The sequence below is a fragment of the Poromitra crassiceps genome (genome assembly GCF_964638095.1).
Source record: "Poromitra crassiceps genome assembly, chromosome: 15".
Taxonomy (NCBI): Eukaryota; Metazoa; Chordata; class Actinopteri; order Beryciformes; family Melamphaidae; genus Poromitra; species Poromitra crassiceps.
In genome coordinates, this window is record NC_139634.1 from 16999473 (window position 1) to 17023605 (window position 24133).

At 44.9% G+C, this 24133-nt stretch overlaps 1 protein-coding gene across 5 annotated transcripts in view; it reads right to left on the reverse strand.

Moving 5' to 3' along the window:
• Positions 1–1593: 1593 nt before the first annotated feature.
• Positions 1594–24133, reverse strand: part of LOC310790730 (catenin delta-1-like) — a 30472-nt gene continuing 7932 nt past the window's right edge. For 3 of the 5 annotated variants that reach the window (XM_083652475.1, XM_083652476.1, XM_083652477.1), the window contains 18 exons: positions 17598–17666; positions 16115–16234; positions 15654–15919; positions 15067–15357; positions 13820–14060; positions 13499–13721; positions 12036–12228; positions 11830–11947; positions 11536–11692; positions 10268–10336; positions 9420–9547; positions 8985–9135; positions 8693–8885; positions 7336–7541; positions 7028–7069; positions 6859–6926; positions 6517–6618; positions 1594–3520 (listed from right to left, as the gene is read on the reverse strand). In XM_083652475.1, the coding sequence (XP_083508601.1) occupies positions 6559–6618; positions 6859–6926; positions 7028–7069; positions 7336–7541; positions 8693–8885; positions 8985–9135; positions 9420–9547; positions 10268–10336; positions 11536–11692; positions 11830–11947; positions 12036–12228; positions 13499–13721; positions 13820–14060; positions 15067–15357; positions 15654–15919; positions 16115–16228 (2520 nt within the window). In that variant the 5' untranslated portion in view covers positions 16229–16234; positions 17598–17666 and the 3' untranslated portion in view covers positions 1594–3520; positions 6517–6558. Of the gene's footprint in view, positions 3521–6516; positions 6619–6858; positions 6927–7027; positions 7070–7335; positions 7542–8692; positions 8886–8984; positions 9136–9419; positions 9548–10267; positions 10337–11535; positions 11693–11829; positions 11948–12035; positions 12229–13498; positions 13722–13819; positions 14061–15066; positions 15358–15653; positions 15920–16114; positions 16235–17597; positions 17667–21998; positions 22163–24133 lie in introns of all 5 variants that reach the window. The other 2 variants (XM_083652473.1, XM_083652474.1) reach the window with 2 other exon arrangements.

The window sequence follows — 24133 nt, forward strand, 5'->3', positions numbered from 1 at the left end:
GAAATGTTTGGGAGAAAAGCTTGAACAAACATTATCCATCAACATTGTGAGGTCTACTTAAAATGAGGTTGACATAATTTGCGTTTTCCTAAATCTCTATCGTATGTCGCTTGTGACTTGACATTTGTGGCAGTGACACTGCTGGCCTCTTCTGAACCATACAATTGATAACATTTGCTCAGCCAAATTTTCTTGCCATTTGTATCCATCCTCAGATCTAAAATAATTCAACAGTCATGTGATGTTTCTTGCCCCAGAATTGAATTCCCCATTAACTTTCCCCATAGACATTTCGAAAAATCCATATATAAGGAGTTTTAAGGCTTGAACCAAGCCAACCATTCTTCCAGAGTATCATAACTGAGTGACCATAAAACATTTCACTTTCAGCAAAAACAAACAAATAAAAGCATTTATTTTTTGTTTTCGCTGAAAGTGAAATGATTGTGAAGTGATGATAACACTGTGTATCCGGTTACTGTGCATACATGTATGTTACTTCTCCAATGCCCTGTGATGTCCAAATCAACTTAACCTATTTATGGTCACTCACGATTCTCTGGAAGACTGGTTGGCTTGGTTCTGCCTTAAAACTCGTTATATAAGGATGTTTTCTAAATGTCTATGGAGAAAATTAATGGGGAATTTACTTCCGGGGCAAGAAATGTCACATGACAGTTGAGCTCTATGGTCACCCACCACTCTCTACCATACAGGCAACCCTGCAGTTTCTCAGTACAACTCTTTTGCTGTTAACATCTTAAGTTAGAGTTAATACTGTAACATATAAAGTTCCCCATCAATTAAATCATTGTGATTTCTTAGGGGCCATAAATTATAATCTGAGACACACAAGGCTCATAACAACTTAATAAAAATACAGTTTCACACTTTGATACAGTTGCAAAGCCCCCCGTGATCTAGCAGCTGCGCTTCAATTACACTGTACGAAGTGGTTGGATGTCTGGGATACTGACACACATGTACAGGGGGACACTGAGACTCTCCAGTCCCAAAACAACCCCTGAGGGGTGGAGGCTCTTAAACAGAAATGCATAAGCAGATCCTCTCACCCATATACATTTATATAGCAGTATCATCTCCCAGCATGTGTCAACCTGGAATTAGAGAGGATATGACAGTGGAGAAGCTGCATGTCACCACTTGGTTTTTAAGCTGTGCTCCAACATGGACGAGTCGTGTTTGCCTGTCAGATGGCTTAATGTAAGCATGAGAGGCAGGATTCGGTTTGACAGTTTGGAATCTTAAATTTGGGAGACAAATGTTTGCCATGAGCGTTTCAAAATCTTTTGGTGTCACAAGAGGATTACACGGATAACGAGGCTTAATAACCGGCGCATCAAAATAAAGCTCAGCGGACCACACAAATGTTAAGTGAATACTTGCCAAGGTGTCAAGTGTGTGCGTATGCCATTTGTTTAAGTGAGAAGGGGATCACATTGCTCAGATGCATTTCTTTAATTAGATGAGTTTATCCAGATATAACGGTCCTCGCGCCCCCCACCCCACACACACACACAATACAATCACACAGTCGGACTGTGCACACAAGTTCAGAGCCACATTGTCAAATCTGGTCTAAGAAAAGCTCTTTATTTATATAAAAAACAACAACAGTATTGCCAGTTAACATACTTTTAACTGGAAAAAAAGAGCAACTTTTCAGAGCCAAGGCAGGTATGAATGGTACATCATCATTTTACATGGGTAGGCAATATATACTGTGTGGAAAATAAAAAAAAACAAAGATGATTGGTCTCTTTTGCCATGAAAACAAATTAGCGGTAGAACAGGGTCTAAAAAGTAGAACAGATTGCATAATGCTCTCACCCACCACTCCCATACCAACCACCCAAATCAAACCAACAAACCAGACACAAAGTGAAAAATCTAAAGTACAAAGAGAAAAACAAACGGACCATAATATATATGAAAATGTGCTTTTGGTTCCCCTCCTCTACACTCCGAAGTCATGTCAGTATCTCTCCCCGTCTGTCAAAACTCGTCTCCTCTGAGTGAAGAAACCTCCCAAATCTTAAGTGTCTTTTTTTGTAAAACTGCACAACACAAATCCCAATGTACACAGGACAGGCTACATTGCAATATAAAACAGAGAATAGAGAATGTGCGTTGTTTAGTTTTTTTAGACCAGCAATACTGTTCTAGAGATGGGTAGTAAAGAGATGATGATTCCACAGGTTCTTTCTGAAGTGTTCATCACTATCTGAAGACCAAAACCCTTGTACAGACTGCGTTTAGTGCGGTTCTAAAACAGCAGAGCCAGGAATGCTTCACGTTTCTGAAGTAGAGTGTTGAAACTTGTTAGTGGTCTTAGTCGTGTCTTCCAGAGTCGCGGCACTCTCATTTTACTATCAGGTTTGATGCATTGTACTTAAAAGCACAGTTCAATGTCCATATTCACTCATGGGAGTGTCTTCACGACAAACATTTCCAGACACAGGAGTTAAAACACAGCAGCTCAAATTGTGATTTCTTTCACTGGGGGAGGAAAAAAACAGTTGGAAATTAAAGTATCGAACACAAAAAGAGGCAGTTGGTACATAACTAACAAATGAAAACAAAATTAGTTTGTCACAGGAATAGAAAAAAGCACACAATGTGAAGAAAAAAAAAGTGTGGTCTTATGGGTCCTGTCCTTGACACACAATCACGTCGTGCACACACACTCACTCCCTCCAAGGTCCATATTCATTTTCGCCTCACACACGCCCCCACAGGTTACAAATATACACACACCTGCCCGCTTCTGCCCCTATATCTGTGCCCATCCCCAACCAAGAGAAAATAACTCTAGAGACATGAAAATAACTCCTATATAAACAATGACATTCTCAATCTACAGGGCGGCTGCGTCCCATTGGTGCCTCAGCCCGTCGCAACCTCCCATCGCGCCAATCCCAGTAAAGGGACTATTTAAATTAAGGAACGAAACTTAAAAAAGAAAAGGCAAAAAAAAGGCAAAAAAGCAGTCATCCCATTTTCTTTTTATATACAGTATATACCCTACAGAGAAGTCTACATACAAATTAATGTTTGGATGCAGATGTTGGCAGCAACATACCGTGACAAAATTTACCAAAATGGACAATAGCAAAATAAGCAGGATGACAACAACACCGGAAAATAACTGATGATTGTCAACAAAGGCAATTGCCGTTTAGAGAATTATAATTTATAAACAGAATATACTTCTGATGCTACAACAGATTTGTAAAAAATTTGATGTGTATGCATCTGCGCGTGTGTGTTGTCGATCACTTTTGACCGCAGCACAATAACTTTCTTTGGATGCAGACCCTCGTCTTCTAATCCCATGTTTCTTGTGATGGAAGGACAGAGAGGAAGAGAGAGAGAGAGAGAGAGAGGGAGAGGGGGGGGAGAAGGAGAGAGAGTGTCTGTGCATCTCTGGTCTTCTCTCCTCAGTAGCAGTGGTAGGGCAAGGAAGGCCCGCTCTGGGTGATGCACACTATCAGTTTTTCTGGAAGAGGAGAGAGTGTGATATGTCGATTAAAACATAGTAAAAATTAAAGCACATCAGCAAAACCATGGGGGGGGGGGGGTAATAAACACAATAAACATGGAGACAACACAACAACTGACTCTGTGGTATAAGTATGGCACACTGCGCACTAGTGCTGTCACGATAACTTCAATAACGTTCAATATTACTTTGATACCATTGCAAAAGCTTGGCTTCAATATTGCATTTTCTAAATGTATACTTTTACCAAATGACTTCTGGAAGCTTAAATTCCATGTCAATGCCACCTTGAGCGGACGTATATCTGCAGATTGGAATAGTTAAATTGTACAATCTGGGTGCCCAGGTAGTGCAGCGGTAGATTCCCTGCCTACCAACACGATAGTCACAGGTTCGACCCCCTGTGTTTGTGTTGCCTCTGGCTTGGACTGCCGTCCACACAGACACAATTGGCCTTGTCTGCGGGTGGCAAGTCGGATATGGGTGTGTCGTGGTCGCTGCCCTCCTCTGTTGGGTCAGGGTAACTGTTTTGGTGGGGGGGGGATCCTCCCACGCGCGACATCCTGCCCGTAAAACTCCCCGCTGTCAGGTGAAAAGAAGCGGCTGGCGACTTCACATGTATCGGAGGAAGCATGTGCTAGTCTACAACTCTAGCCAGATCGGCAGAGGGGGTGGAGCAGTGACCGAGATAGCAGGGGGAATTGGCCAAGGACAATTAAGGAGACAACGGGGGAAATCCAGAAAAACAAGAAAAAAGAAAGTACAATCTGTGCGCTCATTGACACTCCATCGCCCTCTACTGTGCTTGTTCTGTAAACATTGTGTGGAGAGGGTGAAAGGCAACAGTGATAAGTAAGGGTAGTGGCAGGACACCTAGTGGCAGAGTGTGGAACTGCATGAACCGACGTGGGCAACTTTAGCGGGAATGTCGTCTGACCCGGGACAGTCAGACTCTACATGTAATACTCCATACAGGTAAGACCGCAAAGAACACCAACAAATTAAACTAGGGCTGACCTGAATGCTTCGAAGCTTCGATCGTTGCCATGGTAATGGACTTTCAAATCAGTATTTGAATGCTTAGTAGTTTTTTTTTTACATTTATTTTTAATTAGTAATACAGCATTATTCATTATGAATCAACAACATTATTATTACTTATTCTCTTGGACAAGGACAATGTAACATTAGTGATAGTTTTGTGCCTCACAGCTCTCATCTAACGGTTCTTACCAGCACGGAAACTGCCACAGTTCGACCAAATGTATTTTTATGGGCTATGGCTGTAATTTATTTGATGTGCTTATTGCACATTTTCTATCCATTTTCCTTGCAATAAAAAGGAAAATCCTTGAAGTCAGATTTTTGTCCTCCCCTCTCATTGTTACCACGTGCCCCGGCCCCTGTGTGTCTGTCGAAGCTTCAAATCTATTCGAATACTTCTCACTGAAGTGTCGAAGCCCAAACATGGCATTTGGGGAAAGCTCTAAATGAAACCTATTATACCACTGGTGCAATTCTCTTTGCCGGTGCGAGACAATCATTGAGACAATGCACTTTAGCACTGTTGAAGAACATTCCACATAATGTATTAACAGCTGGACTGGGGTCACCTCAGGGAATGGAAGGTTTCATGATGGTGACCTCACTGTCACCCTTGCGCCATAACTTACTATGCCAGAGGTGTTGTTGTCAGAGTGGCTCCTGGATGTCTCTGGAAGCTCTAACTTAAGATATATAACGTGTTGCTTTGACTCTACTTTGGAGAGCCGTTCTAATGTCAGCACATTCTGTACGTCCTTGGAAGATACATAAATAACCGGTTCCATCTCTTCCTCTTGGGAGAAGTCGTGTATGTAGCCTCCTGTTGTGTGCATCTCTTCCTCTCATTCATGAAACACCTACATTCCCTGAGGCGAGCCCAGTTCAGCTGTTAATACATGTGGAATTTTGTCCCACAAGCACCGACAGCAGATTTCAGCTTTCAAAGAAGAGGACGCATAGGAAAAGACAGAGCCACAGTCTGGCTCGTCTCGACAGTAGCGCTGTTGTTGCATCACCGCGGTCACGCGTCAGGCCCACCGCAGAGTCAAGCTGATTATTCAAATAAATAAAAAACAAAATTCCCCCAAAAAGCAAGTTTGGAAACAAGCAACTTATCGAAGCATATCAGTGACGGTTCTGTGATATTTATCTTTTTTCTTCTTTGCCATGGTATCATAGTAGTATTACATTTAGAGCTGCCGAAAATAATCGATTCAGAGATGCATCGCGATGCTTAATAGGACGATTCTGAATCGATTAACAAATATCAAAAATCGATTATTTAAAAAATATATATATATATATATATATATTTTTAATAATCAAATAAAATAGAATGTAAGTACATGCAGTTGTTTATTTTAATTATGGATCATAATACAATGCAATTCCAAATGCACTTTCATTTTAAAAGTAGCCACACAGTGAGAAAAAAGAAAGTGAGAAAAAATAAATCATGTATTGCGGAAAAGTGATGCATCGATTTAAGATGTATCGTATAATCGAATCGAATCGAATCGTAGACTTGTATAATCGAATCGTATCGAATCGTGAGATCAGTGAAGATGCACAGCTCTAATTACATTGCCATTAAAATTAGCATTAGCACCAAAGTAATGCCAAACTCTGGTATTGTGACAACACTACTGCTCACACAATAATATCATTATCCTGAGGGTTGAAAACACTCTCATGACTCAGCTGTTCATCTACAGTAATATACTGTATATGGACCACAATCCACAAGGAGCACCTTGCATCATACTATACCAGCATGTACACATCACATCAGGGCACCATAGTTTAGTGTCAGTACCAGTAGAACTCAATCAGTGTTCAATACAGTGTGTTAGCCATAGACCAAGTTCCACTGAGGGCTTTAAGTTGTAAGAGATCAAGGAAGAGAGCTCTATAGAGTCCATGCAGGACAAGAGGTCAGTTGAACATACCATGCTGTTACATGCAGAGGGGGGTAGAGGGGAGGGGGAGGGCTAACCATCGTAGGAGTCCAAGAGGGGCAGAGAGCCCTTTCTGCCCCCATACACCCCTCGCTGAGAGACAACCAGAGAGGGACAGACAGAGACAGACAGACAGACGGAGAGAGTAAAGGCAGAGGCAGTGAGAGTGACAAGAAACAATTGTCAATAATTGTGAGGTTTCAAAGGCTGTCGGTGGAAAGGTAAAAGTGAGGAACTTTCAGAGCAGTGGAGGAGACAGAGGGTTAGTATGATTCAGTCAACAATCCACCATGTGAATGTGTGTGTGTGTGTATACAGTATATAAAGATGTACCTGTAAAGTGTCTGTGGTCTCATCCAGAGTGTGTCTCCTCTCCCTCTGGTCCAGTGTAGTGTAGGCTTCTGAGAGAAAAAGACGAAGAAAGAGGGAGATTATCCTAGATGTTATCCAGTCAATTTGGCTTCATAACAAGCACTGTTGTTCTAATCTATGATGTACGAACCAGGGCCTAGGTCATTTAGTGGAATCATGTCCCTCTTTTCCCCTAGAATGAAAGAAAAACAGAGTTACCACACAGAATAATTATGATAGAAATAACATTGAAAATACTTCGTAAACTAGCTTTTATGATAGAAAATGATGCAACAAAATGAGTCTAGTCTAAATCTGTGGCTCCTTTCAAATTAAATCTGAAAACTTGAGGGAATTTGAATTAAGTTAATAATTTTACAGATCAGATATCCTGTATTTTACCAAATGTACAAGTAGGAGGACTTAAACACTGTCAAAAAGTACAGTTTCTTGTTCTACCTCTGTCCAGCAGTGGTAGGGTGCTGTCTTCGTAGCTGCCGTTGGCTCGGCTGCTGGGGCCGTTGGTGGTGGTGCCCGGGTTGAGGTTGACCATGAAGTCCGTCTTCTTCCAGCCGTCTTTCTCCAGGGGCCGGCGCAGCTCCTTGTGGCCCCAAACCAGCTGCAGCACCTGGCCGGCCCCTCGCACCTCACGGTCCGAACGCTTGCTGGAGAACACATGGAGACGTGTGGAGAAACCATGACGTGTATATGGGGCTAACAAGAGCCAAGTCCGGCCAGTCAAGACAACCTCACTATGCCATTTTTCACAAAACCCCCATAATCCTGGTACGAACAGCAAAGTAGTTTAGATGACATTTCAGGACAGGAGAACTGGGTTTTTCACCCATTAGTTGCAGCAGTTCATGCAGGTGTCCGTGCAGGTGTCCTGTCCAGGTGATATATATTCATGGGTTGCAGTCACAGAATGTTTTGTTGTGGTGGCTATCTAGAGGCCCGAACGGAACACACAACTCTTGAGTACCCGTTTAAGTCTATGGGAGGACAAACCATGCCCTATTTGAACTCAAACCGCTCTTTCATACTTTAAGCTAGAAACTCCAATCAAACTTTAAATATCATCACTTTAATTCAGCTTGTACTTTTTGAGAAACCATTTACGTTTTATACTTTTTTCCCCAATCCTTTATAATGGGAGCCAGCCTTGAGTGTGTGATTCCATAATTAATTGACTTTACAAGACTGCACTTTTTCACTAAATTCACACATTTTAAAACGGTGACAGTTCACACAACGTTAATACTACATACATGTTATACATCAAACCCTTCAGCTACTTCTGCTCTCACTCACAATGTCCAAATATAAGCGATGCTATCTCAAAGTTTGAGATATTAGCGTTTGCTTGACATGAGTGTACCAATCTATTTTCAATTGCGCAGCAAGAAATATAGGGCATCAAATTGGTCCATAACAAAACCATTACATGACTGCAACCCATGAATAGCTGAATATGTATCGTAACACACAGCACATACTCTGGCATTTTATAATAAAGCACATTGTTGTGTAAGCAGTGCTTCTATATGCGTTTGTAATACGCTGTAATTTATCTTTGGTCAAGGTTCTGTTGCCAACATTAACTAGTAGCAGAAGGTCAAGTAGCCTAAAGTGACTGTATACTGAGGAGCCAGAGAGCTGAAATGACATTAAGTTAGACTAATACTGTAATAGATGCGAATGCACCATGAGACAGTACAGAATCTGTACTTGTTTATATTTGACTCTTAAAGAAAACATTCAAAGCACCATTTTCCTCCTCTATTCTCTCCTGGATGAAGCACACACAGACACTTACCCGTCCTTGTTGATGAGCACCAGTCTCTCAATGCCCTGTGAAGCTCGGAGGGTCTTTGCTGCCTCCAGACTGTTGCCTAGCACCTCAGTGAGCGTGCTCAGTACGGACACCACCGTCTCCTCGGACAGAGCGCGCCCAGACTGACTCTGGCCTCCAGGCAGGTCGGCCACTAGGTGGGGCACTGCATGCTTCCCTGCAGGGGAATCAGAGAGAGCGCAAGTGAGTACACTGTACCTGGCTGGAAATATAGCGTTGCATTGTCTTTAGTTGCCTTTCAAATCTACAATCCTACCGAGCAGTTCTCTGTTGCGGTTGTCGATGGAGAGGTTCCTCAAGGCTCCGGACATGGCCCGAACCACACGGTCGTTGCCATGGGCCAGCAGCTCCGCCATCATGGGGAGACCCTTCTCCAGACGCACGGTGGCCCGGATGTACCGACCATACTGGAGAGCAGGGAGGGAGAGAGAGCGAGTCAGGAACGTCATCTTATATATCAGTGACAGTAGTTACATTCCACTCACTTCATAAGACAGATGGCATCACAGTTGACCCTGCAGAAATAAAAGCCTACTCGACTCCAAGGCCAACGGATCCAAAATGCTGGAGGTCACTCAGATTGAGAATATAAGACATCTCCTGTGAGCATCACTGAACACTACTAATGACTTCTGGTGGAGACATTTGATATCAGAGATCCATAGTGACAGCGTCCGAGCAGAACACTTACAGTCCATCGGCCGGCACACAGGTTCTGGACGGCGCCGGCGGCCGCCTCCAGCACCGAGGGGTTCTGGCTTTCTCTGAGCAGGGAGGTGTAAACACGGACCACCTCCGGCTGGAACAGCAGCTCATAACCTGAGGCAGGGGACACATGGGAGTATGGCCTTAGACCAGTGTTTCTCAAAGCGGGGTCCTGGGTTTCATAGACTTTCTATAATAACAAATCTAAAAGCAAAAATCTTATCAGATGGGGACCCCCTGGGACAAAATCTTATCAAATGGGGGTCCATAAGCTAATTAGGGGTCCTTGACATGAAAAGGTTTGAGAACCACTGGCTTAGACTTGGGCTGGATGCAGATTCAGTCTACACAAAGACAAAACAAAACATTTCAAGTAGTTGAGAACCCTGCATAGTGAGAATTTTAACTCCACTAACTCATGTGGCTGAGACAGCCGTTTTGGTCTATTAGTGTATTTTAATAACCTCCTGCAGACATTTTTATCTTGCAAGAGATACAAAAAAAGAAGATGAAATCAGGTCCACTGAGAAGGGAATCAAGACTCGCTTTTGAGTTTGAAAATGGGACAAATCACTTGAAGGAAGCACTGGGATTTATGATTAGCTGCCCTTTATGCGTTTCCTTTTAGAGAAGAGTGCTGGTAATCAGCCCTCATTGTGTGTCATCTCTTCATTTAGAGAGCGGAAACGCTGGGGATGAAACAGAGAGTGACGTGGTGACAGAAAGTGCTCGACAGGGCATGACTGGGGGGGAGTTTGTACACGGTCTTGTAAGAGGCTGCCCTACAAACTGCTCTGTGATGAATGGCGAGGAGCTAAAGTGTGCCACACATACCTTTGGCAGGTGTTGTCCTCTTTGGAATGTCAACAAGGTCTGCACTGCCATCGTCCCCATCCTTCTTTCCTGCAGACAGAAATATGATCAAGGAGACAAATGGGACAGGTTGAGTTTAATAAGAGAGAGAAATGGACAGGTTGAGTTGACAAAAAATGGTATAAAAAAAAAGTTGGCCAAGGAGTGCATTCAAACCTCCTCAGTCCTCTATTTTGGCACATTGTCTCATATATATATATATTTTTTTTTCTGACCCCCTTCCCCCCATTTTCTCCCCAATTGTAATTTGCCTATTTCCCCCTGCTGCCCCGGTCGTCAGGTCTGCCGATCTGGGCAGGGCCGTAGACTAGTACCATGCTTCCTCCGACACATGCACAGTTGATTTCGGTACACTGTCTAGGTTAAAATATGTCAAATATGACCATGCAGCCAGTGGTACAAGCAGTGACCATGCAATCTCATTTGCATGACATCAGGTGAACATGCCTGTATATGGGACGTGAAGTCAACAGCATTAGACATACAGATTGGTCTGGTGAAGTATTATTCTGTGTTAGTACACTGGTTGATGGCAGACGGCGAGTGGTCAATTAGCTCAAAAACAGTTGGGACACCTCAAGAGTTAACGAGGACACCGAGAGGAGAATCTTACCTTTGGCAAACCACTCATCTAAAACACAGCAGAGAGCAAACGGAGGCAGGGAAGAAGGGAGGGAGGAAGAGAGGGAGAATAGAGAAGAAAAAAAGAGGGAAAGAGTGATAGAGTGTGAAAAACAGCGACAGGTGCTCCCGCCACCAACAAGCTCAAAACCACCGGCAACTAGGGCTGGGCATCAGTACTCGACACCTTTAAGACCGAAGTACCCAGTGCCAAGTAGTATCGCAAACTTCTCCAGTCAAACAATACTTGCATGTTATCTCTTTTGTACACAGATCTAGAAAAAAATACTATTTGTATGGTTTTGCTCACAGCCAATCACCATAAGCGTTGTTCGGTGTGATTTGGCCCATTGCTGTAGCAGCTACAACCCATACAGTCTGTGGTGGTGAAGTCGAACGCTGTGTATATGACGGAGTTCAGCGCGCCGAGATGCCACCAAAAAAGTAGAAGTACTCTATTACAGGTAGCATCGGTATCATTTTAAGGGTACTGGTATTGGTACTGGTTTCATACTTTTTTTTAAACGATACCCAGCCCTACCGGCAACCTTTCAGTGGCCAATCACACAGAACGACCTTTGAACCCTTAAAGGTAGCCCCACACTGACCTTTTCCCTTTCGAGAGCCGAAGCAGCCGCCCTTATTGGAGGCCGGGGCGGGGCCTTGGTTGAGGGGCGCGGCCTCTGCGTAGCGTTCACAGCCGGGAACCTCGCGATGGACCTGGTAGGAGAGATTCCTCAACAGGCAGACGCTGTTCTCCACCAGCTGAAGGGAGGGATAGAAAGGAGACAAGAGCAGAGGGGTCAGAGAACGATGCATTGGCCTCACACACGATCAAGATAAAATCATCTCCAACGTGAAAAGTTCTAATCAATTGAGTGAAATTAGCAGTGAGCAGTGACCTTATTATCCACGTCTTTGCGGTTGATCTGTGACTGGACGATGTACATGAGTGAATCGACCAATCCTGTGCATTCTCTCAGCTTTCGCCTGGCCTCGCTGCGTTCTGAACTCACATTCCTGTTGGAGAGAGGGAGGGAGAAGTTAAATACAACGTATAACGTTTGTCTTCCTCTTCTAAACGGCCCTCCTTCCATCGTTCAAGTACCTAAGGCAGCCGGCGGTGTTGGTCAGGGCGGTCTCCCACTCCAGGTGGCGCGGTTTGCAGCTTTCCTCGGCTCCGTTGCTCCCTCGCTCCCAGCCGGAGTGGGGCACCATCACCTCGTCGGCCAGGGCGTGCAGGGCGTGGTCCACGATCTCCATCTTCACCGAGTCGTGGGAGGAAAGGTTCCACAAGGTGCCTGGGATGATGTCATAAATGTCGTCAGTGTCACGGTTTATAACTGTGATCTACATTGCAGCAGAAAAGTGTTACAGGGTGATCTATGATTGACATGTGATTGTCAGGGACCCCCTTGTTTACTTATAATATTGTAATTTACGTCTTTGCATCAGAGGATCAAACAGGAAGTGGGAGTGGCTTAGAGATTATATCCGTGGCATTTTCAGGTGCGCAGGCCCCCCCCTCTCTGCCAGTGATTGGAGCCGAGCCATGGATTCTCTGGAGCCCCTGTTCCCTAGTAGTTGTCCCTCCCTTCTCACGTGCGGGTGTTAGTGTGTGTGTGACTTTTATTTTAAGAAGCGTCTTTTGAGCAGAGGCTGTTTGTAACTGGCCTCCACACCACCGACTGAGCTGTCCACGAAAGAGACCCGTCTATAGCTGTCAACGCCCCGGCCTGATAGCAGGTGAGCTGCTCCCATTCAGTTTGGGACTTCTTGTATGATGTTTCTGTGCAAAGACGTTCTGTGTTGTTGTGGCGAGGTTTGGATTGACTAGACACGAGTTTGATCCTATTTTGAGAGCCAGATCTGTCACAATAAGTCTGTGTGGCCCTTCAAAGAATAAATCAACCCAAAGGTATGTCACGGCTCTCAAAAGGTCAGTTCGAGCTTCTCATATTTGATCTTCTCACTGTTTTCTCCCTCAATCTTTTTTTGTATATTCAGATGTTGTCATTGGATACAACTCTCCTCCTGCAGGGAAAAGGTGGGGTAGATCTGGTGTCCTTCGAGAAGTGTTGGCAGTCAAAATGTTATTATGAACACTATGCTCTTGTATTACAGCGGGGTGTATGAACCAAACCATTTCTGACTCTGCAATGTCGACATACAACAAGGTTAGCAGAAATACGAGCCTTTAGATGAACGCCTCCAGGCCTGCGTTTATTCATCCAGTAGTCCCCTAGAGCAGCGCTTCCCAACCGTTTCCCACTCACTTGAAAATCAGTCTCTGAGCACTTTTTATTTTAACGATAAAAGGAGCTGTCCCATCAGCACCACATAGAAATCAGAAACTAAAAGTGAGGGACTCTCTGCAATAGGCTAATGAATGAATAATTGGTTACAAATTAAATAATGTGTTTGTAAGAATATATTCAAATTTGTAAATAAAATTGAGGTAAAAAGGCAACAAACTATATATATATTTTTTTTGATTCGTTTCTAGCCGTTTAAAGTAATAAGGAATATCAGACAACCGATCTGTACAAGCACCATGTGGAGCAGTGTTACCTGTGATGGTGTCAGTGAGGTCCTGGTCGCGGGTCTTCCTCAGTAACCTGACCAGAGCTGGCACTCCGTCACAGTTCTTGATGGCGATCTTGTTGTCGTGGTCTCGCCCGAAAGAGATGTTCTTCAGCGCTCCGCAGGCCGAGTGGTGCACCTCCTTCTTGGGGTGGTCCAGCAGGGACACCAAGGATGGGATGCCCTTCAGGCGACGCACCTCCGACTTAACCTGGACACACACGTCTTATTTTATACTGAGCGGCGTACAATGGCGGAGATATTTGTGAAGCGGGCATTTTGTCTGTGTGCGCCCATGAGTGTTTTTACCTTGTCGTTTTTGAAGGTGAGATGTTGGAGGAAGGCGGCAGCGTTGGTCTTGACAGGGTCCAGACGGTAGTTCAACATGGCAATGACCTCTGGCAGCTCTGGCTGTCTCCAGGAGGTGGGAGGGCCCTTCCTCAGTGTGCTGTCCAATGAAGCCATGCTTCCCCTGTCCATCGTCATGGGAACACCCCATGTGTATGGGTCAACTCCTCCCATATCACCATCCAAAGTGTCCTCACAGCTCCTATGTATTGTAAAGGAGGTAAATATGTAGACATGGGCATAATTACTGAGCATGTCTAGCAGGTGTTATGCTGTTCGTTAGCTCTAGCCTAGCGCTAGCCTAGACTAGAGACCAGACGTCTGGTATGTGTGTCTGTGTCCCAAGCTCCAGCTTATGACCCAGGATAGATGTTTTCAAAGTGGGAGGCGGTCTTCCCCAGGAGGGCTCCAAACCGTTTCAGGGGAGGCTCAGTGAATGGAAGTAAAAGATATTACATTCGTTATCAAATCACAGAATAGCCTAAATGTGTGTGATTTGGTTAAAGAGAGAGTTCAGAGATACAGTCGTTTTGGAGAATTTTAGTGTTTTCCCACTTTCCCAGAGGCAGAAACAAATCAATGCCTTCAGACAATCCTTTTTTATGTATTTGGTGTAGTCTGTATGTCAAACCGCAATATCAGGCTATTTTGGCTGAAGTGTTGAGTACCTATGGGATCAAATATCATAATCAATTTAGCAAAACTAAGCAAGTAAACTTTTTCCAAGCTCTATCTGGGTGAGGAGGCCCATAGTCCTAAGACTTTCAAAAAACCCTGATCTAGGAGATATAAAAGTAATTATTCTTGCATATCATTTGCCTGTTTTTTAGGCTATGGTCAGTGAATATAAAGTTAAATTAGGTTGAACCTAGAGCGCTTCAAATATTTGAAGCCATTTTTTTATATATTTCTGTCTAGGTCAGTGGCAGGCAGTCCTGCCATGCAGGGCAGAGAGCAGAGAGCAGGTTTCATTCCAACCACAGAACTGGACACCACCGGTTTAGAGGGAATTTGACCTTGACTAAAGACGACACCACGTGATTTCAGCAATTAGTTCCTCCTCTCTGGTTGAAGTTGTGTTAATCAGAGAAATCACTTGGCGTAGCTCAGGGTCAAGTGAAGCCCATTAGATACATACAGTACGTACATAGTCTGTCTGCATCAAAAGGTGTGCGACGCTTTAGCAAAGAAATGCCTTCATGTTGTACCTGAGTCTGCGTCTGTCCATGCCCCCGGGGCCGGCTCCCAAGCGGGGCATGGTGCCGTAGCCCCCGGGGTGCATGGCCGGAGGCCCCATCCCGTAGTCCACGTCCACGTCGTATCCCAAACTACGCTGGTCATCCTCCATCCCGTAGTGGCCGTGGCCATATCGCATTTCCATGGCCGAGCCCATGCCCCTCATCCCCCGGCCCACCTGGGGCTGCGCTGCATAGGGGTCTATCTGCTGACGGCTTGGGGCCCGGTAGCCAGAGTCCAGAGTCCTGTAGCCATCAACTGGCCTGGGGGAAGGAGGAGAAAGTTCAATGAGGGGTTAAGGACACAAGAAGTGATGGCTATTATTGTTTAACTAAGACTCCCATCTAAATGTCAATAAAGCCAGAACAGGGAATTAGTGTTTAGCTTGATGTTTGACTGATTAAAGCCAAAACCCATGATTACTGTGTGGCTTATTAGAGTGCAATTAAAGAATATCCCTTTCTGGAAATATAGGCAATACTACATCCCAATCACGATAAAATGTGTCCAGATAAGAGTCCTATTCACGGTGGTACCAGTCCAAGCAGGGGTCCTTTACCTGTAGCGTTCGTCCATGCGTGTGCCTCTGCTCAGGCTAGTGTATGCCTCTGATGGCGGGCCTCCCCGGTAGTCATCATAACCCCCCGCAGGGCTGTAGTGGTAGTTTCTGGGCACGGTGGATGTGGGGTAGTCTCCCCCTGGCCCGGGCCTGTAGGAACGGTCCATCGTGGCACTGTAGCCACCCATGCCGGACACCGACAAGCCCCCGTCGATGGACATAGAGTCAGGGGGCAGGACTGTGCGTGAGACAAGCGGTTTCTTCATCTGATGGACAGGAGGGGAGGGGATATGTATTGAGATAAATATCGTTTGTGCCCGGAGATAAAAGACTGGTTATGTTCCTTGACTCAACAAAAAAAGAAGCTTAAAGAGAGTAGTGTGAGAGTCAGTTTTGAATCAGGCCTTGGTAGGCATTGATAAAAGTCTGTTGATGGTGGTGTGCGTATATCATCTCCCTACCCCATTGTCTGGCCGCCGTGTGGGTCCTTCGTCAGAGAAGACTGAGTGTGCTTCCTGGGAGTCGTCTTCTGGTGTGTAGCTCTCATCTAGAGCGCCATGTGCAGGGTCGACCATTCTGTACTGTAACACACAATGCCACACATTCATATTTTCACACACATAAAGCACTGGTATTTTGTATACATGCAGTGAAAATAACTAGTGTATTGCCCGTTTACTCACTCACGGTGTTGGATTTTACTCACCGAGTGCAGTTGCACAAACTCTACCGGTCCTACTTACAGCCTCTGCAGGGAAGGGTTTATGACATCACTGATGATGTCACAATGTCTATGACATCATCAGTGATGTCATAAATCACTAACGGGATCACTTATGCATAGAACTCACTCAACCACACTGATGATGTCACATTGTCTATGACATCGTCAGTGATGTCATAAATCGATGATGTCATCAGTGATGTCACTTGAGCAATTGTGATGTCATCAGTGAGTGATGTCATCGGAACACGGAGGTCGAATAGGAGAGCGAGGAAGAACATTGAGGAGGGGGCCGACACCCGAGGCCGGAGGGAGGAACATTGAGGAGGGGGCTGTTGAAGTTGATCGGATGAACAGTTCTCGTGATAACCACTTTTTGTGTTGCCAGCAGGCGGCGCTATGGCTATGGTATATTTAAGCAATATAGCATGAGAGCTAGTGTGTTGTGGCATATATCCCGCTGATCAGTTGTTATCCCACGAGGCCTAGCGGGATATATGCCACAACACACGCTGCTCGAGTGCTATATTGCTTTTATAAAACGGTTTCCAAGTATGATAATATAAATATAATAATAATACTATAAGTCCGACTGTCATGGTATTCTGATAGAGTCAGTTGAAACACTACTGTAAGGCGGGACCTCTAGCAAGAAGATAGACGTGCGGGTGATTTTATTGGATCGTTCTGGAGACTGAAGTTGACATTGGCCAATCCTGGCGCTTGCTGAGAAGCTGAGAGCTTTCTGGAAACCCCGACAGGCAGCTCGAGCGCAGCGCTGCATTCTCAGCGCTTGCTGAGAAGCTGAGTGCTTTCTGCAAAGCCCGACACCAACTAACGTTACGGGGTTAAATGCAGGGTTAAATGCGGGGTTAACAGCCTTTTTTTTGCAAAGAAGACATTAGCCCGCATCTATTCTTGTACAAAACATAATTTTCTGCGAAGTATTAGTAAAGTTATAAGCGAAGATCGATTCACAAGGATCTGACAGCTGTCTCCGCCATTTGTTTTTTTTGAGGTAACCAAAGGCTTTTAGTAAGAGAGTTGCCATGGCAACCAATAACCATGGCCATGGCCATGGGTTATTGGAGTGGGTTATTGGATTTATACAATGGCTGTGAACCAATCAGATTGCTTGATTTGAGAGAGCCGTTTTATAAATATATATAAAAGATTGATTAAGTTATGAGGTTCACATGATGAAACACACAGACACACACCTGTGTCCCGTTTATGTATCCGTCTGTCAGCTTCAGTCGTTCTATGTCTGCATCCCCTAAGCGCCCGTTCTGGGGAGGGAGAGAGAGACAGAACTGTGAACAAAAGCATTGTAAACATTTTGAGATGATAGTCTATACATGCCACTGACAATTTGACTGAAGCTTGACACATGAACAAAGGAGATTGAGTAGAATTGCATCGAGCAGATGAGCCCCCCCCCCCCACCCCTTCACAAGATAACATGACTGCTACTATAGCACATTCAGCGCTGACCAAACCAAACCACCTCTGCATATTTATGCTCTGTGAATCACCGGCCAGACATGAGGAAGGACATCTTGGAACGCAGCCATTCCTCCTCACACCCTGCTTCCTCGCTCTCCAATCGGTCAGATAATCAATGGGTGTCACTCCGTGTGACTTGGACACTGTTAATTATCACTTGCTTCCTGTAATATGAATGACTCAATTATTAGGATTAGCCTCAAGCTGAGTCACTACATAACTGGGCTACTTTGGAAATGTGTTCCAGCCACAATGTCACTACTAATACAAATAAAATCAATATTATTTAGAGCCCTGCAAAAAGAAGTGGTAGTGTGATTTACTGCATGATTGTGTCCACAAGGGGGCAGAGCTGTAATTCAAAAACAATGGTGAGTGCACACTAGTTTTATAGCAAGATTAGCTATATTTCCTCTATACCCTGCTCTTCTTAGAACACTAATACGTGACAAACTATTCTGTCGTGCTGGTGGAGCAGTGCTCACAGCTGGGATGCTTTTTACATGATATTATAAACAGAAATAAAACATGTTGGACAAGGCAAAAAAAAGAAGCTAAAACTGACAGGAAAATGGTTTACAAACGTAAATTGATACGTCATCGCAGTCTTTTAGCCTTCTTCATCAACCTGCCCTGTGCTAAGAAAATCATCCCAAAGTCACTTTCAAGGAATCGCCCAATCAAACAAGGCTCAATTAGACAAAACATCAAATCTCAATGTCAGGAAGTCCTTGGAGGACACAAATATTTATGGGCAGATTTTGAACTGTTCTTTGACACAGTCAAAGTGTTAGATTAGTTGGAGGACTCACAAGTTAAACATATCAGTCCCTGACGACTACAATGCCCTTTATTATAATTACCAGACCAGAGCCTCGAGCAGCTCTGCCTTCACCGCCGCTTCCACTGAGTCTGCACAGTCACCTGAGCCTGGGGGTGGTGAGCCTAGCTTAGCACGCACTGAGTCACAAGACTTTCAGTGCAGACTGTAACTAGACCACAGCATCCAACCTCATCCAACCAAATAACCCAGCTGTATACAAAGCAAGCAGAGAGGGACACTTCAACCTCTCATTGAGAAGAAACCTGGGCCCAGTTGCACAAAGCAGCTTAGGTTAAGATTTCCCTTAGAGTCAGAGTTAAGGTGTCCATCAAATAGAATCGGCTGCACAAAACACCCTTAAATCTTCTCCATAAGATTAAACATTTTAAGGAAAACATAAGCACAAGATTTAAGGGTGTTTTGTGCAGCCGATTCTATTTTATGGACACTTTAACTCTGACTCTAAGGGAAATCTTAACCTAAGGTGCTATGTGCAACTGGGCCCTGCTTTAACTCCAGAATTATTTCACATCGAGCCTTGCTCTCGATGGCTGGATGAATTCAGCTACATGGCAAAAATATACATACGGTAAAACTGAAATAATGTTAGCAGAAAAATGACAAAAAACAAGTATATGCAATCACTTAACTGTGGAGCATGCAATATGCAATATCATTCAACATACAATAAGGGACTAGCATGCGAGGGAAATAGCATTTTTGCATCATAGCAGTCAGAGTGGCATCAATGATCAGGGTTTTTTGCTAGTGCATATAATGTCCAGCTGTGTGAAATTAATAGCCAGCCGGGGAGGTGTTGGTGGATTGTTTAAAGTCGCTCTGCGTCCCGGTCGAGTGTAGTTTGCATGTTTAAAGCACCGTGATTGGCCCGAAGGTCCAAACACCGCCCAGCCGGGAAAATAGAGGCCGTCTGACGACGCGACACCTCTGAATTACAGCATAATCTGGTGCGTCATGCCCTCGGCAGCGCCGTGGGAAAAAAGGAAAAATATGAACACAGCACGGTTGTAGCGGTTGCTTGCCATCCACCTCGTCTATAGCAGTCATTCCCAAAGACTTGATTTGGGTCGCCAAATAAATTTGCAGACTTTCTTCCATAGCCTTTTATTTAAAATGTATAGCTTAAATAGGCCTAAACTCCACCTAAATGCACTTTTGTCTCATTTATAAAAGTAAAAAATGTGTATTATGTTTAACACCTGCATAAAACAAAGTTTTGATTTATCAAAAGTATATCTCTTTCAATTGAGTGGTTTATGTGGGAGAAATCATTGATTGCCTAATAGTAAAACATATTTCTTGGATTTACTGTAATTTACTCTCTCATTCTGTGGGGAAGAATGTGGCTTCTTGCTGAGAAAAGAGTTTTAGTCTTCCCAAAGAGATAAGCACAAAGGACCTTCTGGATGTTCTGCGATGTATCAATAAAACTTCCTCGTGTATCTAACTACAGTATCATTATAACATGTTTGAATAAGAACTTCCGTTTTCTATTGTTTTCACTGTATGACAAACAAAAGTTATCTGACCCCTGTACATCAGCAACGTTCCAGTAAAGACATGTGACAGATTTATGATGCTTTTGCCTTTTCGGGCTCCTGTGATTTTGATGAAGTGATTTGTGCCATTGTTTGGAACAATTAAACACAACAAGAAAGACCACTCTTTTCTCAAGTCTGTTTTATTAAAGACAGTCTGCATCATAGTTGACCTATTCAAGAGAATATATGGTGATGCGGAAATGGCAAAAAAAAAATGCCCTGGATCATTAATTTATGCACACATTTGCTCTTCTCACAATTTATAGATAAGGCCTATTGTGAAGTGGGTCCCCCCCAAAAAAACAGTTTGGGAAACACTGTTCTATAGCACGGTGTTATGGCCTTATTGTGGTTATAGTGACAGTGAGATGGCTGGAAAGGTTTTTATGTCCGGCCATTGAGCTGGCAGCGGGCACTTATGGAAAACCCTGATCAAGAGAGGTCAGAAATATTATGCACTAATGAATCGTTTTCATGGCTAAATCCTGTCATAAGACACAGGGTGGACGGCTGGACAAGTGACAGACTGAACGGCCTGAGCAACATGTGCAGGACAGACGGCCTCGTAACATGCTGCCACATGCAAAGAGGTAAATAAGTGAGATTCCATGACGGGGCTGAGGAAAGGTATGCTGAGGTGATGGAGGTGAGCAGTTGACATGTTTGTGCACATCATCCGGTGACACAGAGAGTGGGGCAGACAGTGCAGGTATGCAGAACATGTGTGATGATGATGTGATGCTGATGACCAGCTCCTGGCATGTTGTCAAACTATGTGACGGCACATTTCCACATGAGAGATGAAAGACACACGGACATACGTGATAGATGGGAGACTAGGGCTGGGTTTAAAAAAAAAATCCAATTCAAATCAATCTTCATTTGAACGATACGAACGATACATCGATTGATAAAATCCCGAGATCGATCTTTTAATATATGCCTTTTCCTATTACTATAGATGGTTTTCACAGAATTGTGTTGCTAGGCAACAGTTTGGAACCTAGCTTATGTCCTGTCAGTTATTGTACAACAGGAAGTAAAGCTGGGGGCAATTTAGAACGTTTATGTTGTCAAAATGAAACTGACTACATTGTTTTGACTGCTGTAGTGTGTTGGTCAGCATCATGTTAAATAAAAAGTACATTAATGGTAACTGCTTTGGGGGCAATTCTTAAAAACATGAATATTTTTTTAATAATGCACCAGGTTAGAGGTTTCCTTGTCAAATCTACAGCATTAGTTCTCTGAGAATCTGTATCATTTCCAAGCAAAATTGGTATTGTAACTGAAATACCCCTAACCAAATTGATATTGTTGTATCGGATCAAATCGGAAATCAAATCGGGACCTTGTGAATCCGAATCGAATCAATTCAGGAATTCAGTGACGATACCCAGCCCTCATGGAGACTGAGATAATGATGAGACACACACAGGCGCACACACACACACACACAGCGCTGGTGGAGAGGAGCCTGGATGGAGGCATGAAAGGGGATGAATTGAGCAATAAGGATGTCATGAGGGAGAAAATGATAGAGGATTGAATGGCGGGGTGATGGACGCCAGCTGCGTGTATCTGTCTTAAGCGTTCTGGGACGGGGAGCTGAGGCAATGGAGGCGTTAAAGCGAGGTCATGTCGAGGCAGAGGATGGGGAGACTGCAGCCGCCTACAGGAGACGTTCGACGGGGATGCCGGCGGGCGGTCACTGTTGGGGGGGGCGTTACCTGTGTGTGAGGGAGGGGGCGACCCAGGGCCGAGGGGCTGGTGGCGGGGAGGCCCACTCTCCTCCTCTCCTCCTCCAGCGCCCGGGTCAGCTGTTCAAACTGCACCTCCTGCTCCCTGACCGACTCCAGCAGAGCCGCCGCGCTCTCACACTGCTCCATACACACTGCACGGCCCCAGGGGGAGAGAGTGGGGGGCGTTACACACACACTGCTCCATACACACTGCACGGCCCCAGAGGGAGAGAGTGGGGGGGGGGGCGTTACACACACACTGCTCCATACACACTGCACGGCCCCAGGGGGAGAGAGTGGGGGGTGTTACACACACACTGCTCCATACACACTGCACGGCCCCAAGGGGAGAGAGTGGGGGGTGTTACACACACTGCTCCATACACACTGCACGGCCCCAAGGGGAGAGAGTGGGGGGCCGTTACACACACTGCTCCATACACACTGCACGGCCCCAGAGGGAGAGAGTGGGGGGTGTTACACACACACTGCTCCATACACACTGCATGGCCCCAGAGGGAGAGAGTGGGGGGGTGTTACACACACTGCTCCATACACACTGCACGGCCCCAGAGGGAGAGAGTGGGGGGGTGTTACACACACTGCTCCATACACACTGCACGGCCCCAAGGGGAGAGAGTGGGGGGCCGTTACACACACTGCTCATTCCCAGGGGGAGTGAGTGGGGGGCATCACACACAGACACTGCACGGCCACAGGAGGAGTGTCACAGGCCCAATCCCAATTCCTATCTTAACCCTCAATCTTAACCCTCAGTCTCAAAAATGCGCACTCCCGCGAAGTGCTAGTGCTGTCCCGATTCTCACTTTGTTAAGTTAAGGGTCGAGTTTGAGGGCTCTACGGCCCTCAGTTTTGAGATTTTCCACGACCACACTTGGCGGTGAGTGCGATCCCAGCATCCCTTGCGTGTCATCAGCTAGATCCATTCAGATGGAAGATGGCGGCGAAAGGAGGAAAAAAGTAGCCCTACAAAGTTAAGTATTTCCTTGTTAATAGAGATGTAAAAATTACGATAACCATTGTATTAGCTTAGTTTAATGTCATTTTATGGATTTCCGTTTTGGAATCCTAACAACAATTGTTGTTGCTAACTATCGATAGTCAGTAGCCGTGCTGGTCAAGCCATATTATTATTATTATTATATTATAACATTGTTAACGTTGTTACGAAATGCCATAATTCTCGGTGGTAATGTCGTTGTTGAGTTGTTTTTATCAAGATACAGCCTACCACAAAACAAGTGGGGGCTAGAATGACCGTGCTTTCCGAAGTGAGGGCTGGCTCACTTCGGAAAGCACGGTCATTCTAGCCCCCACTTGTTTTGTGGTGCGTTGCATTACACGTAGGCTGTATCTTGATAATAATATGGCTTGACCAGCACGGCTACTGACAACAAATGTGTTAGGCTCCAAAACGGAAATCCATAAAATGACATTTAAACTAAGATAATACAATGGTTATCGTAATTTCTACATCTATATTATCAAGGAAATATTTGTAGGGATGCTTTTTTCCTCTTCTTTTGAATTGACAGACTGGATCCGGAGCTTTGGCATATTGCTGCCCCCCACAGTCTGAAGACGTATCTGCCTTTAAGGGCTGTCCCATTTTAAAGTCACAAGATAGCCCTTAACACTTAGTTTTGAGGGCTACTAACATTGAGGGTTGAGCTTGAGGGTTAAGATTGAGGGTTAAGAAAAGAATTGGGATTGGGCATGTGTGTGTGTGTGGGGGGGGGGGGGGCATTACACACACTGCACACCCCCAGGGGGAGAGAGTGGGGGGCGTCACACACAGACAATGCACGGCCACAAGGGGAGAGTGTGTGTGTGTGTGTGTGGGGGGGGGGGGGCATTACACACACTGCACAGCCCCAGGGGGAGAGAGTGGGGGGCTCAGTACACACTACAGCACAGGAACACACACCTCCATACAGAGTGCTGCAGGAAGCAGATCCCAGCTGATGCAGGATTCTGGGCTCTGATAACATTGACAGGGAGGAAAATTAACCATGTCTCATATCTGCTGCTGACAGAGGTGTTGTTTGGCGGCGGTGACAGAGATGGATGTCTTCTTGGAAACTTGGATTACGGAGTATGGG